This window comes from Aspergillus neoniger (assembly GCF_003184625.1).
Source record: "Aspergillus neoniger CBS 115656 unplaced genomic scaffold BO87scaffold_3, whole genome shotgun sequence".
In the NCBI taxonomy this organism is placed as follows: Eukaryota; Fungi; Ascomycota; class Eurotiomycetes; order Eurotiales; family Aspergillaceae; genus Aspergillus; species Aspergillus neoniger.
Genome location: NW_020291131.1, coordinates 1165490 through 1181965, shown reverse-complemented (window position 1 = coordinate 1181965; position 16476 = coordinate 1165490). Strand labels below are relative to the sequence as shown.

At 51.0% G+C, this 16476-nt stretch overlaps 7 protein-coding genes across 7 annotated transcripts; 3 read left to right on the top strand and 4 right to left on the bottom strand.

The window, feature by feature from the left end:
* Positions 1 to 51: 51 nt before the first annotated feature.
* On the bottom strand, positions 52 to 430 carry BO87DRAFT_134551 (uncharacterized protein). Its single transcript, XM_025618072.1, has one exon. The coding sequence runs from the start codon at positions 300 to 302 to the stop codon at positions 84 to 86; it is 219 nt and encodes a 72-aa protein (XP_025484378.1). The 5' UTR covers positions 303 to 430; the 3' UTR covers positions 52 to 83.
* On the top strand, positions 414 to 1427 carry BO87DRAFT_372948 (uncharacterized protein). The gene has a single exon (XM_025622417.1). It carries the CDS (start codon positions 514 to 516, stop codon positions 1315 to 1317), a length of 804 nt encoding a protein of 267 aa, XP_025484377.1. The 5' UTR covers positions 414 to 513; the 3' UTR covers positions 1318 to 1427.
* Positions 1428 to 1621: 194 nt separating this feature from the next.
* On the bottom strand, positions 1622 to 3568 carry BO87DRAFT_350457 (glycoside hydrolase family 32 protein; the record flags this gene model as incomplete). Its single annotated transcript, XM_025621076.1, has 2 exons — positions 1622 to 1748; positions 1803 to 3568. The coding sequence occupies 2 exons, from the start codon at positions 3566 to 3568 to the stop codon at positions 1628 to 1630; spliced, it is 1887 nt and encodes a 628-aa protein (XP_025484376.1). The 3' UTR covers positions 1622 to 1627.
* A 3250-nt stretch (positions 3569 to 6818) lies between these two features.
* BO87DRAFT_372946 (uncharacterized protein) lies at positions 6819 to 7868 on the top strand. Its single transcript, XM_025622416.1, has one exon. It carries the CDS (start codon positions 6873 to 6875, stop codon positions 7605 to 7607), a length of 735 nt encoding a protein of 244 aa, XP_025484375.1. The 5' UTR covers positions 6819 to 6872; the 3' UTR covers positions 7608 to 7868.
* A 347-nt stretch (positions 7869 to 8215) lies between these two features.
* BO87DRAFT_422007 (uncharacterized protein) lies at positions 8216 to 8486 on the bottom strand (the record flags this gene model as incomplete). The annotated part of the gene is made up of 2 exons (XM_025627089.1): positions 8216 to 8275; positions 8343 to 8486. 2 exons carry the CDS (start codon positions 8484 to 8486, stop codon positions 8216 to 8218), a joined length of 204 nt encoding a protein of 67 aa, XP_025484374.1.
* A 3471-nt stretch (positions 8487 to 11957) lies between these two features.
* Positions 11958 to 13737, top strand: BO87DRAFT_326136 (DUF3176 domain-containing protein; the record flags this gene model as incomplete). Its single annotated transcript, XM_025620130.1, has 2 exons — positions 11958 to 12397; positions 12456 to 13737. 2 exons carry the CDS (start codon positions 11958 to 11960, stop codon positions 13729 to 13731), a joined length of 1716 nt encoding a protein of 571 aa, XP_025484373.1. The 3' UTR covers positions 13732 to 13737.
* A 327-nt stretch (positions 13738 to 14064) lies between these two features.
* On the bottom strand, positions 14065 to 15132 carry BO87DRAFT_372945 (uncharacterized protein). The gene is made up of 3 exons (XM_025622415.1): positions 14640 to 15132; positions 14533 to 14583; positions 14065 to 14474 (listed from the first exon to the last, which is right to left on the bottom strand). Exons 1-3 carry the CDS (start codon positions 14752 to 14754, stop codon positions 14149 to 14151), a joined length of 492 nt encoding a protein of 163 aa, XP_025484372.1. The 5' UTR covers positions 14755 to 15132; the 3' UTR covers positions 14065 to 14148.
* Between the last annotated feature and the right edge of the window lie 1344 nt (positions 15133 to 16476).

Genomic DNA, 16476 nt, shown 5'->3' with positions numbered 1-16476 from the left:
ACTGTTACCAACTGTTTAACTGCAAGCTCGTCGACCCAATGGATCAGTTCATTTGCTAATTCCTGCGTTGGGACTCACCACGTCTAAAAGCGTGCTCCCTGAACCATCTCATCAGACACCACTTCAAACCCATTCCCCATCGTTCCTGACCTCCAGGCACTCCAACCTAGCAGCAACATACAAAGAATCCCACAAAGAATACAGTATCGATGACGTGAGATGTGAGATGTGCCCAACTGGACCTGACGAGGCTGAGAGATGGCGGAGCAGTGAATTCGGATCGTGCAGCCATTGGGGGCCATGGTAAGCCGCCACAGCTTCAGCCCCAGCAGTAGTTAACTACTAGTACTAGTAGTGTCGGACCCTGTCAGATCCAAATTGTCTGAGATATAAATAACCCCAAACAGATGACCTATCATCCCACCCCTTTAAGCCATCAAAACAGCCCTTTTCTCTCCATTGACACAAGACACTACAACACATCATCACTACAGTTCTGTCCCTGCACGAGAAATGTCCGACCACGATGTCCCCGCGTTCGATGTCTACTTCATCTTCCAGAAACAGGAGCTGAAGCTCGTCTTCAACTCGGCAACCCATGCAAATGCATACCAAGCCTCAAACCGCGAGGGTCGCATCTTCACCGCGGAGCCCACCGCTGTCTACCTCCCTCACTCCCCCACCATGACCTATCTCCGCGACAGCAGCAATGGTCTGGTGATTGGCTTCGGGACCACCGAAGACGCAGAGACATGGTGCCGCACCTCCATTCTCGGCCATATCTACTCGTCAGAACCATCACCCGAAGTTCGCATCAGACGCAACTGGACGGACGAAGAGCTGGATGAGGTGCTTCGCATCCAGTCCAACGCGAACGTCTTCCGAAAAAGCGTCCCTTTCACCCTGCGCCCTGCCATGCCACCAAGCACCACTCCCCCCGCAAGCAATTCTTCTTCCTCGACCACCACCTCGAGAGCCCCGAGCGGTCAGTTCGCACCGCCTCCGTGGGCACAGGTCTCGCTGAACCTGGATTCCGAATCTCCGCCCGCTACGATATTGACCCCGCCGAGTCAATATCAATTGCCAAGCACATACTCGCCAGTATCGGATCAGCCACCCAGGGGAAGTATCATAGCGTACCCCGGTCCACAGGCACCACGCGCGCACTCGTACGCCGCACCTTCAGAGACAGGGAACGGACCAGCGCAAAGGAAGCCTATCCCACAGGTCGACGAGCTTGGAGTCGCCCCCCTCCGACCTACACATATATCACCGAGAACGTCCAGTACGAGTCTTCATCGTGTATCAGTCCAATAGATAATCGGGAAAGGAAAATAACTGGGACGATTTACATAGCGATGGCGTTAATGCTGAAGGTATTGCAGTTTTGCATATTTTTTTTTATTGTTGGGTTATTATAATAAAACAGTCGTTAAGAAGAAAATAAGAGTTGATCAGTGGTCTATCTGCCGTTCATCGTAGGTGCTGCAATAAAACGGGGGTTCTCTTTGCTGTAGCACCTCATTATCATGTTTGCGTCGTTGAACACAGCGCATCAAACATTATAAACGTCGGATCAGCATGTTCGGACCCGGTGTAATTATTGGGTTCGATAGAGACCGTCCCCTTAATACTGACGATCCGGCCAAGCATCATACAAGCCCTCCGCAACAGTCACGTTGGAGAACGCGACACCACCCACACCATTATGGAAGAAGCTGATGTTAGTGGAATTGGCGTACCAGGAACTATCCTCACGTTAGCATCACCGCCCTTCAATCATCAATCAGGGAGATACTCACCGAACCCAAGTACTCAAAGCAAACCGACCATTGGCATAAATCTCCAACACCGAGTTATCCACCACGAGAGTCAAATCCAGCGTCTCAATGGCCTGCTCGCCGCCATTCAGCACGTCAAACAGACGCAACTTGCCAGCCTCCGCACTGCTATCGATGCCATCAGTCGTGCGCGCCGCAGCACTAGTGTTACTGCGATCGACGATGATCGACTCATTTGAGAACTGGTAGTACACGGTAGTACTTTCATGCTCCGACGAGAGGATCTGGAATCCACTCTTCAGTCCCGATCCCCTAGCAGAAGCAGGGAAGGACAGCTGCGCGGACAGAACGAAGAACTTCTCGGACGGCGAGCGCTTGAACGGAACAACACCGCTGCTGTTCAGGGTGCGGCCAGACTCACTGAACGAAGTTCCCGACAGCAACGCGGCCTTGGTTTCCCGGGCAATGGAAATACCCAGCGTCTGCAGCTCGACGGTGCCCGCACTGCCATCGCTGCTCACGACCTGCCACGAGGCACCAGACTCCCGGGCCAGAGCATTGTCCACCACATTGGAGATATACAGCACGCGCAACTCACGCGGAAGCAGCAGCGTACCGGTCCAATTCTGCTGGTTCGTGGGGAATCCTTCGGCCTGTTCGAACAGGTCACCGGACAGCCAGACGTAGGAGATGAAGCGGTCCGGAGCGCCGCTCTTCGTGGAAGGCAGAGAAGTCGAGGGGAGAACCTTTCCGGCAGCAGCGTAAGAGGAGAAGCCCCAGTCGAGGAAGCCGGCCATGTTGGGGGTGAACGAGACAGAGCCATTGCGGGAGACTGTGCCGGACACCCAGAGCATGTCGTGGATGCTGGTGAGCTGGGGAACGACGGGCAGGTCAGAGCCCTCAGTGCCGATGGTGGTGAAGATCTGGCCGTGGGGGTTGTATCCGTACTCGTCGAGACTGAAGACGTTGCCGGTCTCGAAGTTGAAAGCCCAGCGGCCGGCCCAGGTACCGTTACCCCAGGTGGAGTTGGTGGGTTCGTGCCACCATTGGCCGAGGTACTCCCAGTACTGGAAGTCCGAGTCGTACTGACGGTAGAGGAATTGGGCGGGGCCCTTTTCGTGCAGACCACCGGAGATGACGGCGTACCAGGTGTTGTTCTTGCTGTGGAGGAGGGAGTCGAGAGTGGGGTTCTGGAAGACGTAGGGGTCCCGGAATGCAGTGACGTTGTAGGCGAAGGGAGGGCCAGGGATGACGGGGCCCTGGTCGAGCTTGGTGAAGTTGCTGCCGCCGTCGGAGGAGACGGCGAGGGACTGGGTCTCACTGCCGCGGGTGTAGGGGATTGACCAGTGGATGGGGAGGAAGGAGACGGAGGTGTAGAGGAGGGTGGGGAGACCGTTGATGCCGTTGGGGATGACGGAGCCGTCGAAGACAGCGACGGGGTCGTTGATGCCCCCGGGGACAATGACTTGGTTGCCTTGGTTGAGGTCTTGGTAGGTGGCTAGATCATCGGTGGTGGCACTGGAGATGCCGCTGCCATCGTAAAGGAAGCCGACGTGGAAGAGGCCCGTGGCGGGATCGGTGTAATGCAGGCAGGGATCACCGATCTGACCGTTGGGGGGCAGGACGTGGGCGCGGGGACGCCATGTTTCGAAGAGGGAGCCATTGGGCAGGGTGGAGAGGTTTGGAGGAGCGACATTGTAGTCGATGACAACTGAGGCCCGCGTCTGCATGGAAGGAGACGCAGCAGCAGCACTGCCGAGCAGTACGGAAGCCGTTTGAAGCTTCATGTCGAGGTATCGCAAAGGAAAGGAGGGGACACTCACTTCCCCTCCCTTGGCAGAGGGGAAAAAAGTGACACTTTATATGGCATGTTTTGTTGATGCAGGGGTGCCGGGGAATTTCCGACAACTAGAACTAGAATGGTTGGAATGCTGGATGAATAGTCCGTATCCTCGGGGAAATTGAGGATTGCGGAGGAAGTCCGCTTAGGGTTCGCGCAGGGAGATTCAGCGTTGATTTTCCGAGATTTCCCCCGGGTTCCCGCAATGAGGTTATGATACTGCCGATCTTCAAATGGGGACCCGCTGAGGTTCTGTTGACCTGATTGAACTTACTTGCTGGGTAGGTAAGTTTGCTCGTGGAGTGCTTTTGTTTAACCGTAAAGAGAAAGTGAGAGCCGGAGGTTTGTCGGTATGACGAGGTGGAGATCTAGTGGGAACGGCAGTGAAGAAGAGATGAAAAGTGGGCAGGATGTAGGAAGAAAAGGTTAAACGACTCGTATAGGACACGAGGTGCTGCTTCAAGTATACTATTAGGGGTGTTTTGGGCGAACGGTGTGAAGAGACTTCATCGCGCAATGTGTGCCTTGGTCTGACTTGTTCGCACTGGTCCGTCACACTCGCAGCGATGATGAGGGTTCGGAGATCTCTTGTCATCGAGGGAGATAAGTCCCAGGCACCAAGGTACTCCTTGTTTAAAGCTCATTATCAATCAGTCTGGGCCGGAAGAGGGTCGTGAAGCTGATTGCCGACACGGCATATGGTGGAGACTGCGAGGTTTTTGACATCGGGTCAGGAAGGTCACAGAATAAGGATCAATATGCTCTGTGAGACGCGACTATCGACCATTATATGAGTTAGTCAATACTTGTCGGTATTTCTTTTTGGGTTCCTGCTGCAATTGATGAAACCGGATATATCAAGAAAGAAAGAAATCGACACATCCAGTACGAAAGACAGAATCGGTTGGTGATATTGGGGGCAGACACGAGAACGCATCCTGGGTCATAAACGTTGTGCACATTGAACAAGTAAGGGCGTTCCAGGCGATGTAGGTCAAGTTGCAGTTGGTGGATCCATGACAAATGTTATAGAGTAATGAAATGTAGGGCGAGAACTGAATGTTGAGCAAGCACTGAATACATATGGGTCATTGCGAATTCTGCAACACTCTTCTGTTTTATCTTATACTACGCCGGCATATGCTGTCTCCTTACTTACCGCAAGGAACTAGAGCTGAGGTTTCACTTGTACCCGGAAAGTAGAATAGGAATGGGCGGAGAAAAGAGCTACTCGGAGTTACACGACACAATCGTAGACATCATTTTCGGAATATCTGTGCTTCATAAGAGAACCTGAATCTATCCGATATTTATGTCTGAAGGGCCTTGTGATTGGAGAAATAGAAATATCTTTCATTTTTTTTTCTTTGCCGAAATGACGTCATACCGTAAATATTTGATCCCCATAATACTCAAAATACCATGTCTAACAGCATGTCTCTCATAAAATTAGGCAACACCCCGTTGCCTGCTATTCGTGGTGTCCTCCATAATACTTCAAGTGTATGAAAAAGCATTTTCACGGTGTGGTGGCAGCAACTGACGGCGATCAGGACCATGCACAGATTAGTCTTGAACGGGTCGAAGAAGCCGCCGGCCACTACCAATTTTGTCAATAACAACGATTGATGTTAGATATATTATCCTGGTAATCGCTTAATAGTGGTTTAGCCTATGCTAAAAAGGACAGTTTTCCAATCGGAGTGGCTCATTTCCAGTGGGATCCAGAGAAACTCTTCGAGACGCATTCTAGAGAGATCTAACAATGCGAAATGAATTGGCCAAGCACAAGATAGCTAAAGAAAGACATGTGAGAAGAGCCAGTCGAATCCGGAGAGTCCGACCAAGCTACAGCTGCAGAAGGCCTTCTTGAGGTCAGAGCATCAGCCCTACAGTAGTCTTCGCTAGATCTAGCTTTATGTTTCATCTAGGTAGCCTAGCCCTACGGCATACTTCAGGGTGCAGACAGTTGGAGATAATAATGAATAGAAACATTCAATGTTACGACTGAGAAATTAATTACTCAAAATGCTGCCTAGGACAGACTGTCGGTCAAAGGTCCTGTGCGAGTCTTCTACGATGATGCATCTACTATCGATGTTGACGTGTCCCTAGAGCTTCTTGTGGATGAAAGATAAAGGATGCGTCATTACAACTTTGATGCATGGCAATCCCAAACGTGCCCAAGCGTTCCCTGAAGTTCCTAACTTATGATTGGTTACCATCACTCAACACTCCATGCAGATTCTATTGGTGAGCCCCAGTGTGCTGCTACAAGGATTGGCTCGGTCGATATCTCTGACTTGTCCCAATCCAATTGGTCGGACGGGTGCAGGGTTATGTAGGTCCAACAGGCGAGTTGTGCTTACAAGGCTAGCAGGCGGAAGGTTTTGTGACAGGTACAGTCTACTCTTCTCACATGCTGCTATTTGTTACGATAGAGGGCCATCTCTTGACCGGCTGGCAGCTTGGTAGACGCGTTTGGCGTATCTAGCTGGTACGACAGCAGAAAGTCACTTCCAATGCAAATTGCTGCATGGTCGTGAGAGCATGTCTAACGGAAAATATTGGCTTGGAGGGCGGTGATCACTCTGGCGGTCTCCTGTCACAGATTTCGTGTTGGGCTGGTGTCATGAAAGAACCAGAATCCCCCTAGTGATCCTATGCGCACACTAGCAGCGCACTAGGTGCTAGTAATGGAAGGGAACCTGGTCAAAGTCGAAGATCTGGCGACCAGGATCCAAGACATTGGAATCGTGTATCATCAATTTTGTACAGCAACTGAGAGAACGATCATATACCCCGTGAGATCGAGAGATGTCGAATTGGGCTAGAGGTCATCTAAACAGATGTTCTCTAAGTGAGCCTCACCCCAGTCTCATAGTGGATAGATGTTATACTGATCTCGGCGTTGTTCGCAAGCATGGGTGCTTCGCGCTAAAATCAAGACGATGTAACTGTACTGCATGGTGGCGGTCAGAAAAAGAAGCCCGATTTCAATACGGCTCTTAGTGGAGCAGACACAAGGCCTGGGGCAAGATAGATCAAAGTAATAACTAGGATCTGTAGTGCTTCTCCCCAATCAGACGCCTTGTCCCAGGATCAAGACAGGAGCGGCCATTAGTCACGTTGGAAGAGGCTAGACAGGATACTGTTTTAATAGTAGCGAACCGGCGGACTGAAAAATCAGATGGAGAAAATATCGAAAGCTGACGGTGATAGCGACTTGATTTTTCACATCGTCAATGAACATGGCGGCAGATTCACCAACCTCCCATTTCACCGCCGAGATGCTTGTGACGTTGGAGATGTTCAAGGATTCGCCGTGGGAGGAACCGGTCCCCGTTAGTCCCTTCTGGGATAGTATAGACTACTCGATCGCTCGCAATTTCCTCGGCAGCTTTACACAGGCTGAACTGGCACAGCTGCCCATCGACGAGGACAGCATCGCTGACCAGCAATCCAAGATCATACTCCTCTTACGACTCCTGCAAAAGAAATTGGATGATGAAGAAGCCGCTACTTCTCCCCCGGGCAGCCTCTACACCAGCGATTACCAGCAGTGGTACCGATTATGGCAAGGGATCTACGTCCTTCAGGACGAGTTGAACCTCCCCGAGGCGGAACGGACCATTCGGATGCTGGTGGACAAAACACCATACAAATCGAATCCAGTACCATCGCACATGCTAGCAGAGCACCTGGTAAAAGTTGGCAAGTACGAAGAGGCAGAACGGACCGAGAGACCGATCCGCGCATGGATGGATGCCCGGCCGCATTTGGGGCCGTCCTCCCCACAGGCGCTCAACGCTTGTCGGCTTATCGCCCAAGCCTTGTGGGGACAGGGACCGTCGAGGCGCTCGGAAGCCGAAGCTCTAATAGCCGAGATTCATTGGATCGTCGAGGAGATGGGGGAAGGGCAGTTTGCGGTTTACCAGGCGGAAGAGAGAAGGCTGAACCAGGTGATGATGGCCACTCTCCAGTGACTCTGTTCATATATTTAGGTGAATTTCCCTAGTTATAGGGACCACAAATGCCCAGTCTCAGTGCCTCACGGTGTGCTTTCTCCCACTATTGTTACTAGGATGTGTGAAATGGAGCCATCAAGCCGTGTGGCAGCTTCCTGGTGCATGGGGCTTGTCGCGCGCCGCATACAAACGTGCGCGTAGGTAGATACTGAAGAGTGCGGGAAGAATTTAACGGTGCAAGAACAGGAGGACTGCCATACATGCAACTGAATTTTTGCGCATTCTTCTAAGTAATCTATTGTTGGCGATATATGTCGTGACGGAAGTATTATACAGGAGAAAAGGCAATTAAGGAGCGCGGGATTAGAGTCCGTCGAGCCGGCACAGGTATTATAAGGAATGTGGTCTGGCGAGGGTGGATGTATATGTCGATCGAGGAGTCGCAGGAAAAGGGTATATTCGGGAACGAAGTGGATGGAAGGCAATTATTCGGCGCTGATGCACTTTTCGCAGCAACTGCAACAGTGGCAGCAGAAGCAGCAACTGAGCGAAACCAAGCAGTCAGCACATGGGAATACTCAAATAAAACAGGGGCAATTCTCGTATGGGACTGCGGGGGCGATCACTCACGCATCTTCCGGTCCGTCACCACCACGCAGGCGCAATTCCATTCCTTCGCCAAGGGACTGAAGTGGTGTTTGTTAGTCCTCAACTCTGCGGCGTTATAGCATAGAATAAAATCCAAGCACGTACAGGCTGATCGGTGACGATCTCATCCATGGTGGGGGCGGCCGGGCTCTGAGGTTGGTTCATGGTGAGAGTGACGGGATCCCAAGTCACCTCCTGAACCTCCTCCTGTCCGGAGGGGCGGAACCAGCTCATCACAGTATCAAACATTATGTCTCTAAATATTCGAGCGGTATTTCAACCTGCAATTGAGTGATATGGAGCAAAATTGACCGTAAAATGTTGCCAAGGGGCGAGCGATAAACCCAAAAAAAAAACGAGTGTCGGGGTGGATGGGTGTAGGCCAAAATTACAAGGAGCGGCGGATTGAGGGAGAAAAGAAGAAAATGGAGAGGATGGAAGAGGAGAGAGGATGACAGAAAGGGCTAAGACGACACCATCGACGCCATTTAAGATTGATCCCGCGGACCATGCGGAGCTATGTACAAAAGGCTCGCATTTTTTTTCCCTGCTTCCGCAGGGGGGGGGGGCTTTTCGCTGAACGAGGGGACAGACAGCCAGCCTAGGCAGAGAGAAGAGTTCCGATAAAGGTCTCCATCCAGGAAGCTTAGCCCGATCGGTTTCCCCTTAGTGGCCGAACCATTTGTGAATGGCTTCGTCGCCTGCGACGAGTCCTTGCCGTCAGGGCTCCGCCCGGACATACGTAACTTAGCGGAGTCGAATTTTCACGGCTCTGACGGGTTGCCGTTGTCCGAGAGGGGAGGCCTACGTAGACCACCTCATCCCCGAGGACCAAAGTGGTTAATCGCGTGGACAGGGAGGCGCATGCTTGGTGGAGAGGGGAATGTACAATGGTAGAAGCACTAGGGAAGGCTAGGAGTTGGCACTATTCAAGTCCAGCAATTTGGTTCGTAGATAGGGAGGAGATAAGTTCGTCCAGAACGACGAAGAAAAATAGTAAGTCAATGGAGGAGACAAGAGCTAGGAGATGCTCCGCCTTAGGTGGTGCTGATTGGCAGAGATGGCCATGTCAGAAAAGCTGGGGAGGTCAATCCGGCCAGCGACCCGACAGGAATCATGATGGGAAGAGATTTGCAGCTGGAAGACTAGTTAGTGGTGAGTGGATACTGGATACAGAGAGGAGGGCTGAGAAAGAAGAAAGGCAAGAGACTCAGGCAGGCAGGCAGCAGTCCGACCGGGAAATTTGCTCAATTGGGATGAGGTTTGGTATACACCTTCCTAAATAAAGACTAGCGCACGCCACTAGCGTGTATTAGTGTAGAATTTCGACCAATTATATTTTACTAGACTCGTCAACCAGTATTTTTATTTGTTTATCCGCCAGAGGAGACTATTCCTCTTTGGGCTGTGCCTCAATAGGCATCTGCATTTACTGAGAGACTGCCCTATCGACGAAGTATCATTTCATTTCCATCCACTACTAACTATCATTTGTATGTGATCAAAAGGAGGAGCAAATTAGGAGGGGCTCGTACCCCTAATTTTACACCCTTGATCCTCAGGGTTTCTTCAAAGGGTATCGTACTATCTAATTGATGATAATAAAAGATGCCATTCGCCATCGTACCTTTCAGTTCATCCCAATATAACCTAGTGGTGGTTGTACTTCCGTTTACATTTCTGCACGAAGAATGTCAGTGCAGCGTTAAGGAGTGGGCTCACCATCTGCAAACTGTGGAGCCCCCTAATGCTTTGAGCCATCTGGTGTTCAAGAATAGTGTGATCGACACAGTTAACTTGCGACGCCCGTCACCACCGCAGGTATACCAGCGTACATTAATACCACTGAATAGCAACTGGATAGTAGAGAGGACATGGTGCTTGATGTTGTGTTACGCGTTGGGACTCGTGATCCTGGCGATCCTTCCATTTTCCTACGAGTGTTATTAGGCGGAGTGCACCTAATAGATAGTTCCCCCAGCCTGAGCGTTAACCCACGCTCAATGAGCTGACGCAGCGCAGAGATCTGAACTAATAGATCGACCAAAAATCCTGCCTCGCTGCTGTGCAGATGTTCAGTGTGGCCCGACATCCAATAGGAGAGAAACTTTTACGGCAAGCAAAGGGTGGTCCAGTGTTCGGGCGTACCAGAGTTGCCAGAATCTCGCTCAAGTTCTAGAATGGCAGTTAAGCCCGACGGCCACCCTTCTATATTGCTTCTGCCCCATTACAACAGCCGTTCAGCCACTCCGATGTCAGCCTCCCGCCCGACAAGCTTTTTGGTCGGATGCTAAGCTTTATTCTGGTGCCTATTCTTATCCGTGGACCATGCTTCAGTCCGAACCATGCCACGCAACTCTAAGCAGTGGAATGATGACAGCTCAGAATCAATCATTGTTGTTCGATCACGGAACAATTCCTCTGTTCTGCCTTTCAGTTCCAGCTGGATCTGATCTCCGCACAAGAATTCTCTAAACAACCCGAGAGAACTGTTGATATCTACACAAGAATTACCAGAACCAGATTTCGGAATTATGTCCGCAACACCACACCACATCAAGCTGAAACATGTGTAATAACCGGAGTCAAGCGAAGATGCATGCTGTTGAACATGCAAATCTTTATGCGGGCCCATGCACGCATCTGCAGGGGCTGACATGTGTCCTCTCTCTACCTCCAATATCCACGTCTGAGAGCGATAGTGCTGGACATGAAGAGTATTCCCCAAGCCAGTCAGGCATACGGTTGCCAAAGACTCCAGATGATGGGTAATTGAGCGGCGCACCCACGCTAGAGCAACTAGAGAGTGTCAGTACTGTGTGGCTGTGGTGGCGGGAGTTTGACCACGACACAGACTGTTTGATTCAACGCCCGTATACATGGTGCATACTGCTGACCCCTAATGACAGGTTGTTTCAGTATGACATTTGCCGTCCGACCAAAATCTGGTTTACTGCAGCGAGATATTGGACTGTAGATCAGCCACAACCGTCTCCCGTCGAGGATTGACCTAGTGTTTATCTACAGAGACAACTCGCGACTTTGTTCGATGCTTTCAGTTTAGAAGCTTCACATTTTACGGCTTTCCAGCTGGCGATTATTCACTGGCTTGCTTGCACTGTGTGCTAGAAGCTAGGTGAACAAAAGAACTGGCCCCGCTGATGGTATTGCCTTTGACACCAATCTGAAGGTGTGTGAGAACTGAGAAGAGATTTTGCGCTCGAGTGAGACATTGCCACCTCAACTCCACGTCGATCTTCTTCTCGCGCGACTGAAGACTGCGCCTTAGTGTCAATCGAGTCAGTTAACCTTTCGGCTTTGAAGGGAGATGCGGGAAAGATAAGCGTTGGAGAGGCTGACCGTTTGTGGCGGTTTTACCAAACAAGGAAATGTCCCCCATGTCGGGTTTTATTGGCCAATCAGGGGTCTTTTGGGCGATCAGTTACCCGGATAGGGCTTGTTGACCCCTGGGACTAAGCCATATGTGGCTAAGAGATGTCTCACAGTCCTTCAAAATGACCTCACCGCTTTCCTTTTCAGCTTGTATTGGGGCTGCCAAGATCCCACGGGGATTGCCTCAATGGGGAGTCATCGTCGCCCAGATGGAGTATCACGCAGATCTTGATCAGATCTTCTCCCTGGCATGGAGAGAGAAATCTCCATCGCCTCCTACAAAGACTGGATGTGTCTTACAGCTCCCCCAACCGGCCAGCAGTCATCATGAAGGCCCTCAAGGATGAGTACGATTTGGGGTACCGCAATCTCGAGGACCCAAAGGAACCCTCGACCCGCCCGTTATCGACCTCCAGACCATTGCTCCTGCAGAATCAGACCTCGAAATTCTGGTTGTCAGGCTGGACCTGGGAGATTGTGAGCTGTGTCACTGCCGTGGCGGCTCTGGTCGCCATCATCATCGTCCTCTACAACTATGATAACCGGCCTATGCCGGACTGGCCATATGGCATCACTCTCAATGCCGTGATTTCCGTGCTGGTGACCCTAATGAAAGCGGCCATGATCTTCCCAATTACCGAGGGACTGTCGCAGTTGAAATGGTCCTGGTTCAACCAGCGAAACCAACTGAGCGACCTGTCACTACTGGACGCGGCCAGTCGCGGAGCTTTCAGCGCCACCTTTGTTCTGTTCCGCTTTCTACCTCGGTATGTGTCTCTCACCAGTATTAATTATGCCCGACATATAGTCTTAACAGATAAATAGTCACTTGGTATCTATCGGATGCTTTATAATGGTGGTTGCTGCGGCCATTGCGCCGTTCGTGCAGCAAGTCATCAACATCACATCGCAGCCCGTCCACTCGCCCGATCATTCCGCCATTCAAGTCTGCAATACAAGCAGCTACGTCGACTATGGCGAAGGCGCCGGGCCGGGTATGAACAAGGTTCCTCTATCCACAACCGGGGCTATCTACACCGGTATTTTTCAGAGTGAAGGTCCTGACAGCAACACGGTTACCATGACATGTCCCACGGGGAATTGCACTTTCACCCCTTATCAATCGCTCGGGTTTTGCAGTCGCTGCGCCAACATCACCGACAGCCTCACCCTGCATAAAACATCGGTTGTTAGTACCATGGCCAATTACAATTACACCCTACCCAATGGATTCAGCTTTGAGACCTCCTGGAGCATGATGTATCTGATGAACGCTACCAACGGCCTGAACCTCGTCAAACTCGACACCGAAAACCTACCGGTGATACTGAACTTCACCGCCATCAGCGCTGCCGGCTACGGTGTGCCACCACAAATCAGCGCCACCGAATGCGCCCTCTATTTCTGCGTCAAGTCCTACGAAGCCTCGGTCCAAAAAGGCCGCTACAACGAAACCCTGGTATCTACAGCCTCATCCTCAAACTACTCCGCCACATCAGCGACCAGCGACATCTCGCTCACACCGGAAACATGCTATGTGAACGGCACCAAACACCCCGACCGCACAGACTGCACCTACAACGTTAGCTGGCTCAGCCGGCTAGCCATGTACAACTCTCTGACTCCCTTGATAAAAGGCAAGGGCTCACTCTTCGTCAGCAACCGGCCCGACTGGTCATCCGACACCATGCGCGCCGTCTACGGCGTAGAGGGCAATTACACCGACATCAACTCGATGTTCCAATCACTCGCGGGCGCATTGACAACCCATGCGCGCAACGCCGTGTGCAAGGCGTCCGTCAACGGCACGACCTGGACTGTCGAGTCATTCGTACACGTCAAGTGGCCGTGGATGATTCTACCCATTGCACTAATGGTCTTGACCCTCGTTTTCCTCATCACGACGATAGTCCGGACGCGGAACCAGTTTATCTGGAAGTCGTCGCCGCTGGCGTTGTTGTTCTCGGATGTGGCTGTGGAGGCACCACACGCGTTCGAGCGCAGTCCGGATTTGACCCATATGGAGGCGGCATCACGCAAGATGAAGGTGTGGTTGGAGACGACGACAGGAGGGGCGAAGTTGAAGGCAGTCGTGGGGTGATGCTACTACCACTTTGATGATGAGATATCCTATACCCTGTATACTAGTCATAATGTGTATAATATGTAATATAGTCTATGAGCAGAAAAGCAATTATGGTTATGAAGATGATACCTGGAGACAAGTTCATGAGACATAATGTTATGTGAAATAGTAATGAAGTAACATCCATATTCTGTACTCCCCATTGATCCGGTATGCTTGGCAAACTGGAGAATCTCCCCCCTTTTCGTGGTCCGTGTCCCGATGCTCCATTATTGATCCTCAAAAATCTACACTACGTCTTCATACTAGCAAGGGAAAGAAAATCCAATGATGAGGAATTTATATTATACACTAACTATATTCATATGGTCCATCCCCGACATACCCATTCAACATTTACAAATCAAAGTGTGTGCCACGGTATTAACCCATTTAGCACTCCTCGGTAGTGCACTCCTGAACCTTGAGGTAGGCAGCCTTGTACTCCGAGCTGTGAGCACCGTACCAGTAGACCTCCTTGGAAGGGACATCGCCGTAGCCATCAACAGCGAACCAGGCCCTACCGCCCTGAGTCAGGTAACCCTGCTCGTTGACGCCGAAGCCAGTGGTGTTGGCGTTGTCGGGAACAGCGCCGGAGTGAGGCTGGGTGAAGGAGATGGGCGAGACGCTGTTCTCGATGATGTACAGGTTTTGCCAGGCGGTAGGGACGGCGCCCTTGGCGAGGTAGGTCAGACCACCACCGTTGGCACCGCCGGAGACTGGTTATTTCATTTGTTAGTGAGATGAGGTTTGGTGAAGGAAAGGGGGTTGGCTTACGGATCAGCTTGGAGGTGCTCTTGGAGGTGTCGTTGCCGATGTAGACGTTCTCTGTCATCTTGTTAGTATAATGGTGGATGGGGATCCAGATGGGAAGGGAAGCATACGGCCATCAGTGAGGACGGGGGTGTTGTCCTCGGCGATGAGGGAGAAGCGCGCGGGGAGAGAAGCGGCAGAGACGGCGCTGGCAAGGCCGGCAAGAGCAACGATGGAGAACTTCATTTTGGATGGAGAGTGGGATTGAATGTGATGATCACAGAAGATGATTGTTTTGATGGTTTGTGGTTGTGATTAATGGCAAGATGGGGGGTGTTTAGCAGCGTTTATATACCCTTCAGGGAGAGGAGGTTAGGTCCACATCAGGGACAAGTGAAGTCATCTGCAGACTCAAAGATGAGACTGGTGGGTTCCTGATGGAGATTGCTGTCGCTCTGGGCTATCGATCGTCGGCACTATGTGAGACATGTCTTGGAGTCCCGCGCGTTGTGCCGGATTCCCCGGGTTTACTCTTCTGCAACTGCGGAGGGGTAGGCAATAACCATGATATAGCCGGCTGGTAACTGCAGTAAAGAGTCAAGTAAAAGTTCTTTTGAAAAAGTTACTGCATCTGCAACTCATACAGTACCGTGGAATCCTTCGTCAGGAGGTCAACGAATCTACCGGCTTATATTTCTGGCCTTGGCCGTTGATCGTCCCGATGTTTCAGATGATCTTCCCCCATGTTTGCCTCTTCCAGTCATTAACCTTAAACAGATCCTCGAGATAGACGATGATCAATAGCCAACGGAGATATACGTTGTACGGAGTAGGTAAGGCTGAACACCGCCACAGTGCTCTAATTGTTCCTGAAATATGAAATCATCATGAGCCACACAGCATTCTGGTTGACGGCAAGGGAGGGTTCCACTATGCCAAGGTCATCTTGCCATACTGAAACAGTGACGCTATTGACGTTTGGTCACTCTTGGCTAATCGATCAGCTTCCCCTATTGTTAACATCACCGTACAGAGTAATATCTCCGTGGTGGGGTGGGGTGTCGATCGATGACAGCGATCTGTCTTGCTTGCTGAGACAAGCGGCTGAAAGAGACGAGGCTGTGTTTACATCATATCGAAGTTGATTATACTCAGCTTATGCACAATAAATCCTTTACATGCATAGTTGTTAATACTTCCTCTATTTCATTAGGGAATGGGGCGAAGGGAGGGGATCAAGCCCAGTATATGCGGTAATTCCAGTTGCTTCCGATATTTATAGTCGAGTTCAGCGAGGGCTGTATTCGAAAGACTATAGTAATTGTCTTACCATAAATCAACTATACCAGGCATTGGCTCACTCTGCAGCAAGCTAAGAATGCCGGTCGGATTGCTTCCGAGACATGCTCCAAATTGTCTCCAACACACGCTGCGATGATCCCCCTGATGTCTGGGATGCGATGATGAAGAAACGAGGCTGGACTGGCCTGGCCTGGCGAGCTGAGCGAGTTCAGCTTCCAATGGAAAGTGAAACACATTTCCGGAATACAGAGATGCGATTAATCATTATCCAAACAATTATCGGAGCATGACTGGCTGGACAGACATCCAGGGCATGCACATGCATTTTTCAAGATGAAATTAGCCGGGCTGAGATGCGAACAGCATGAAGAAAGAAAAGACTCTATAGGCGACCGTGGAAGGTGGTCCCTATTGATACGGAGCCCGGGGAGATGAGATCTAGATGGAAGACGACCATAGGCAGTTCCCACAGTGAACTGTAGCCGGAGACTTGATAACCTATGCAGTGCTGAGAAAGAAAGATGTTTTGAACGCCCATACCCCTGTTTCTACCGGTATGTGGCCTCGGTTATTGCAATCGTATCAAGTTGTGTGCAGACACTTACCTAGGGTCAATCAGACCGAGACAGTCACAGTAGCTGACCTGACATCAAGAACAAACGAAAT

Coding starts and splice junctions, on each gene's coding strand:
- BO87DRAFT_134551 (XM_025618072.1), bottom strand. CDS start 302: ATGGCCCCCAATGGCTGCACGATCCGAATTCACTGCTCCGCCATCTCT.
- BO87DRAFT_372948 (XM_025622417.1), top strand. CDS start 514: ATGTCCGACCACGATGTCCCCGCGTTCGATGTCTACTTCATCTTCCAG.
- BO87DRAFT_372946 (XM_025622416.1), top strand. CDS start 6,873: ATGGCGGCAGATTCACCAACCTCCCATTTCACCGCCGAGATGCTTGTG.
- BO87DRAFT_372945 (XM_025622415.1), bottom strand. CDS start 14,754: ATGAAGTTCTCCATCGTTGCTCTTGCCGGCCTTGCCAGCGCCGTCTCT. Junction 14,584..14,639: donor CCCCGTCCTCACTGATGGCC/GTATGCTTCCCT, acceptor ACAAGATGACAG/AGAACGTCTACATCGGCAAC. Junction 14,475..14,532: donor GAGCACCTCCAAGCTGATCC/GTAAGCCAACCC, acceptor TGAAATAACCAG/TCTCCGGCGGTGCCAACGGT.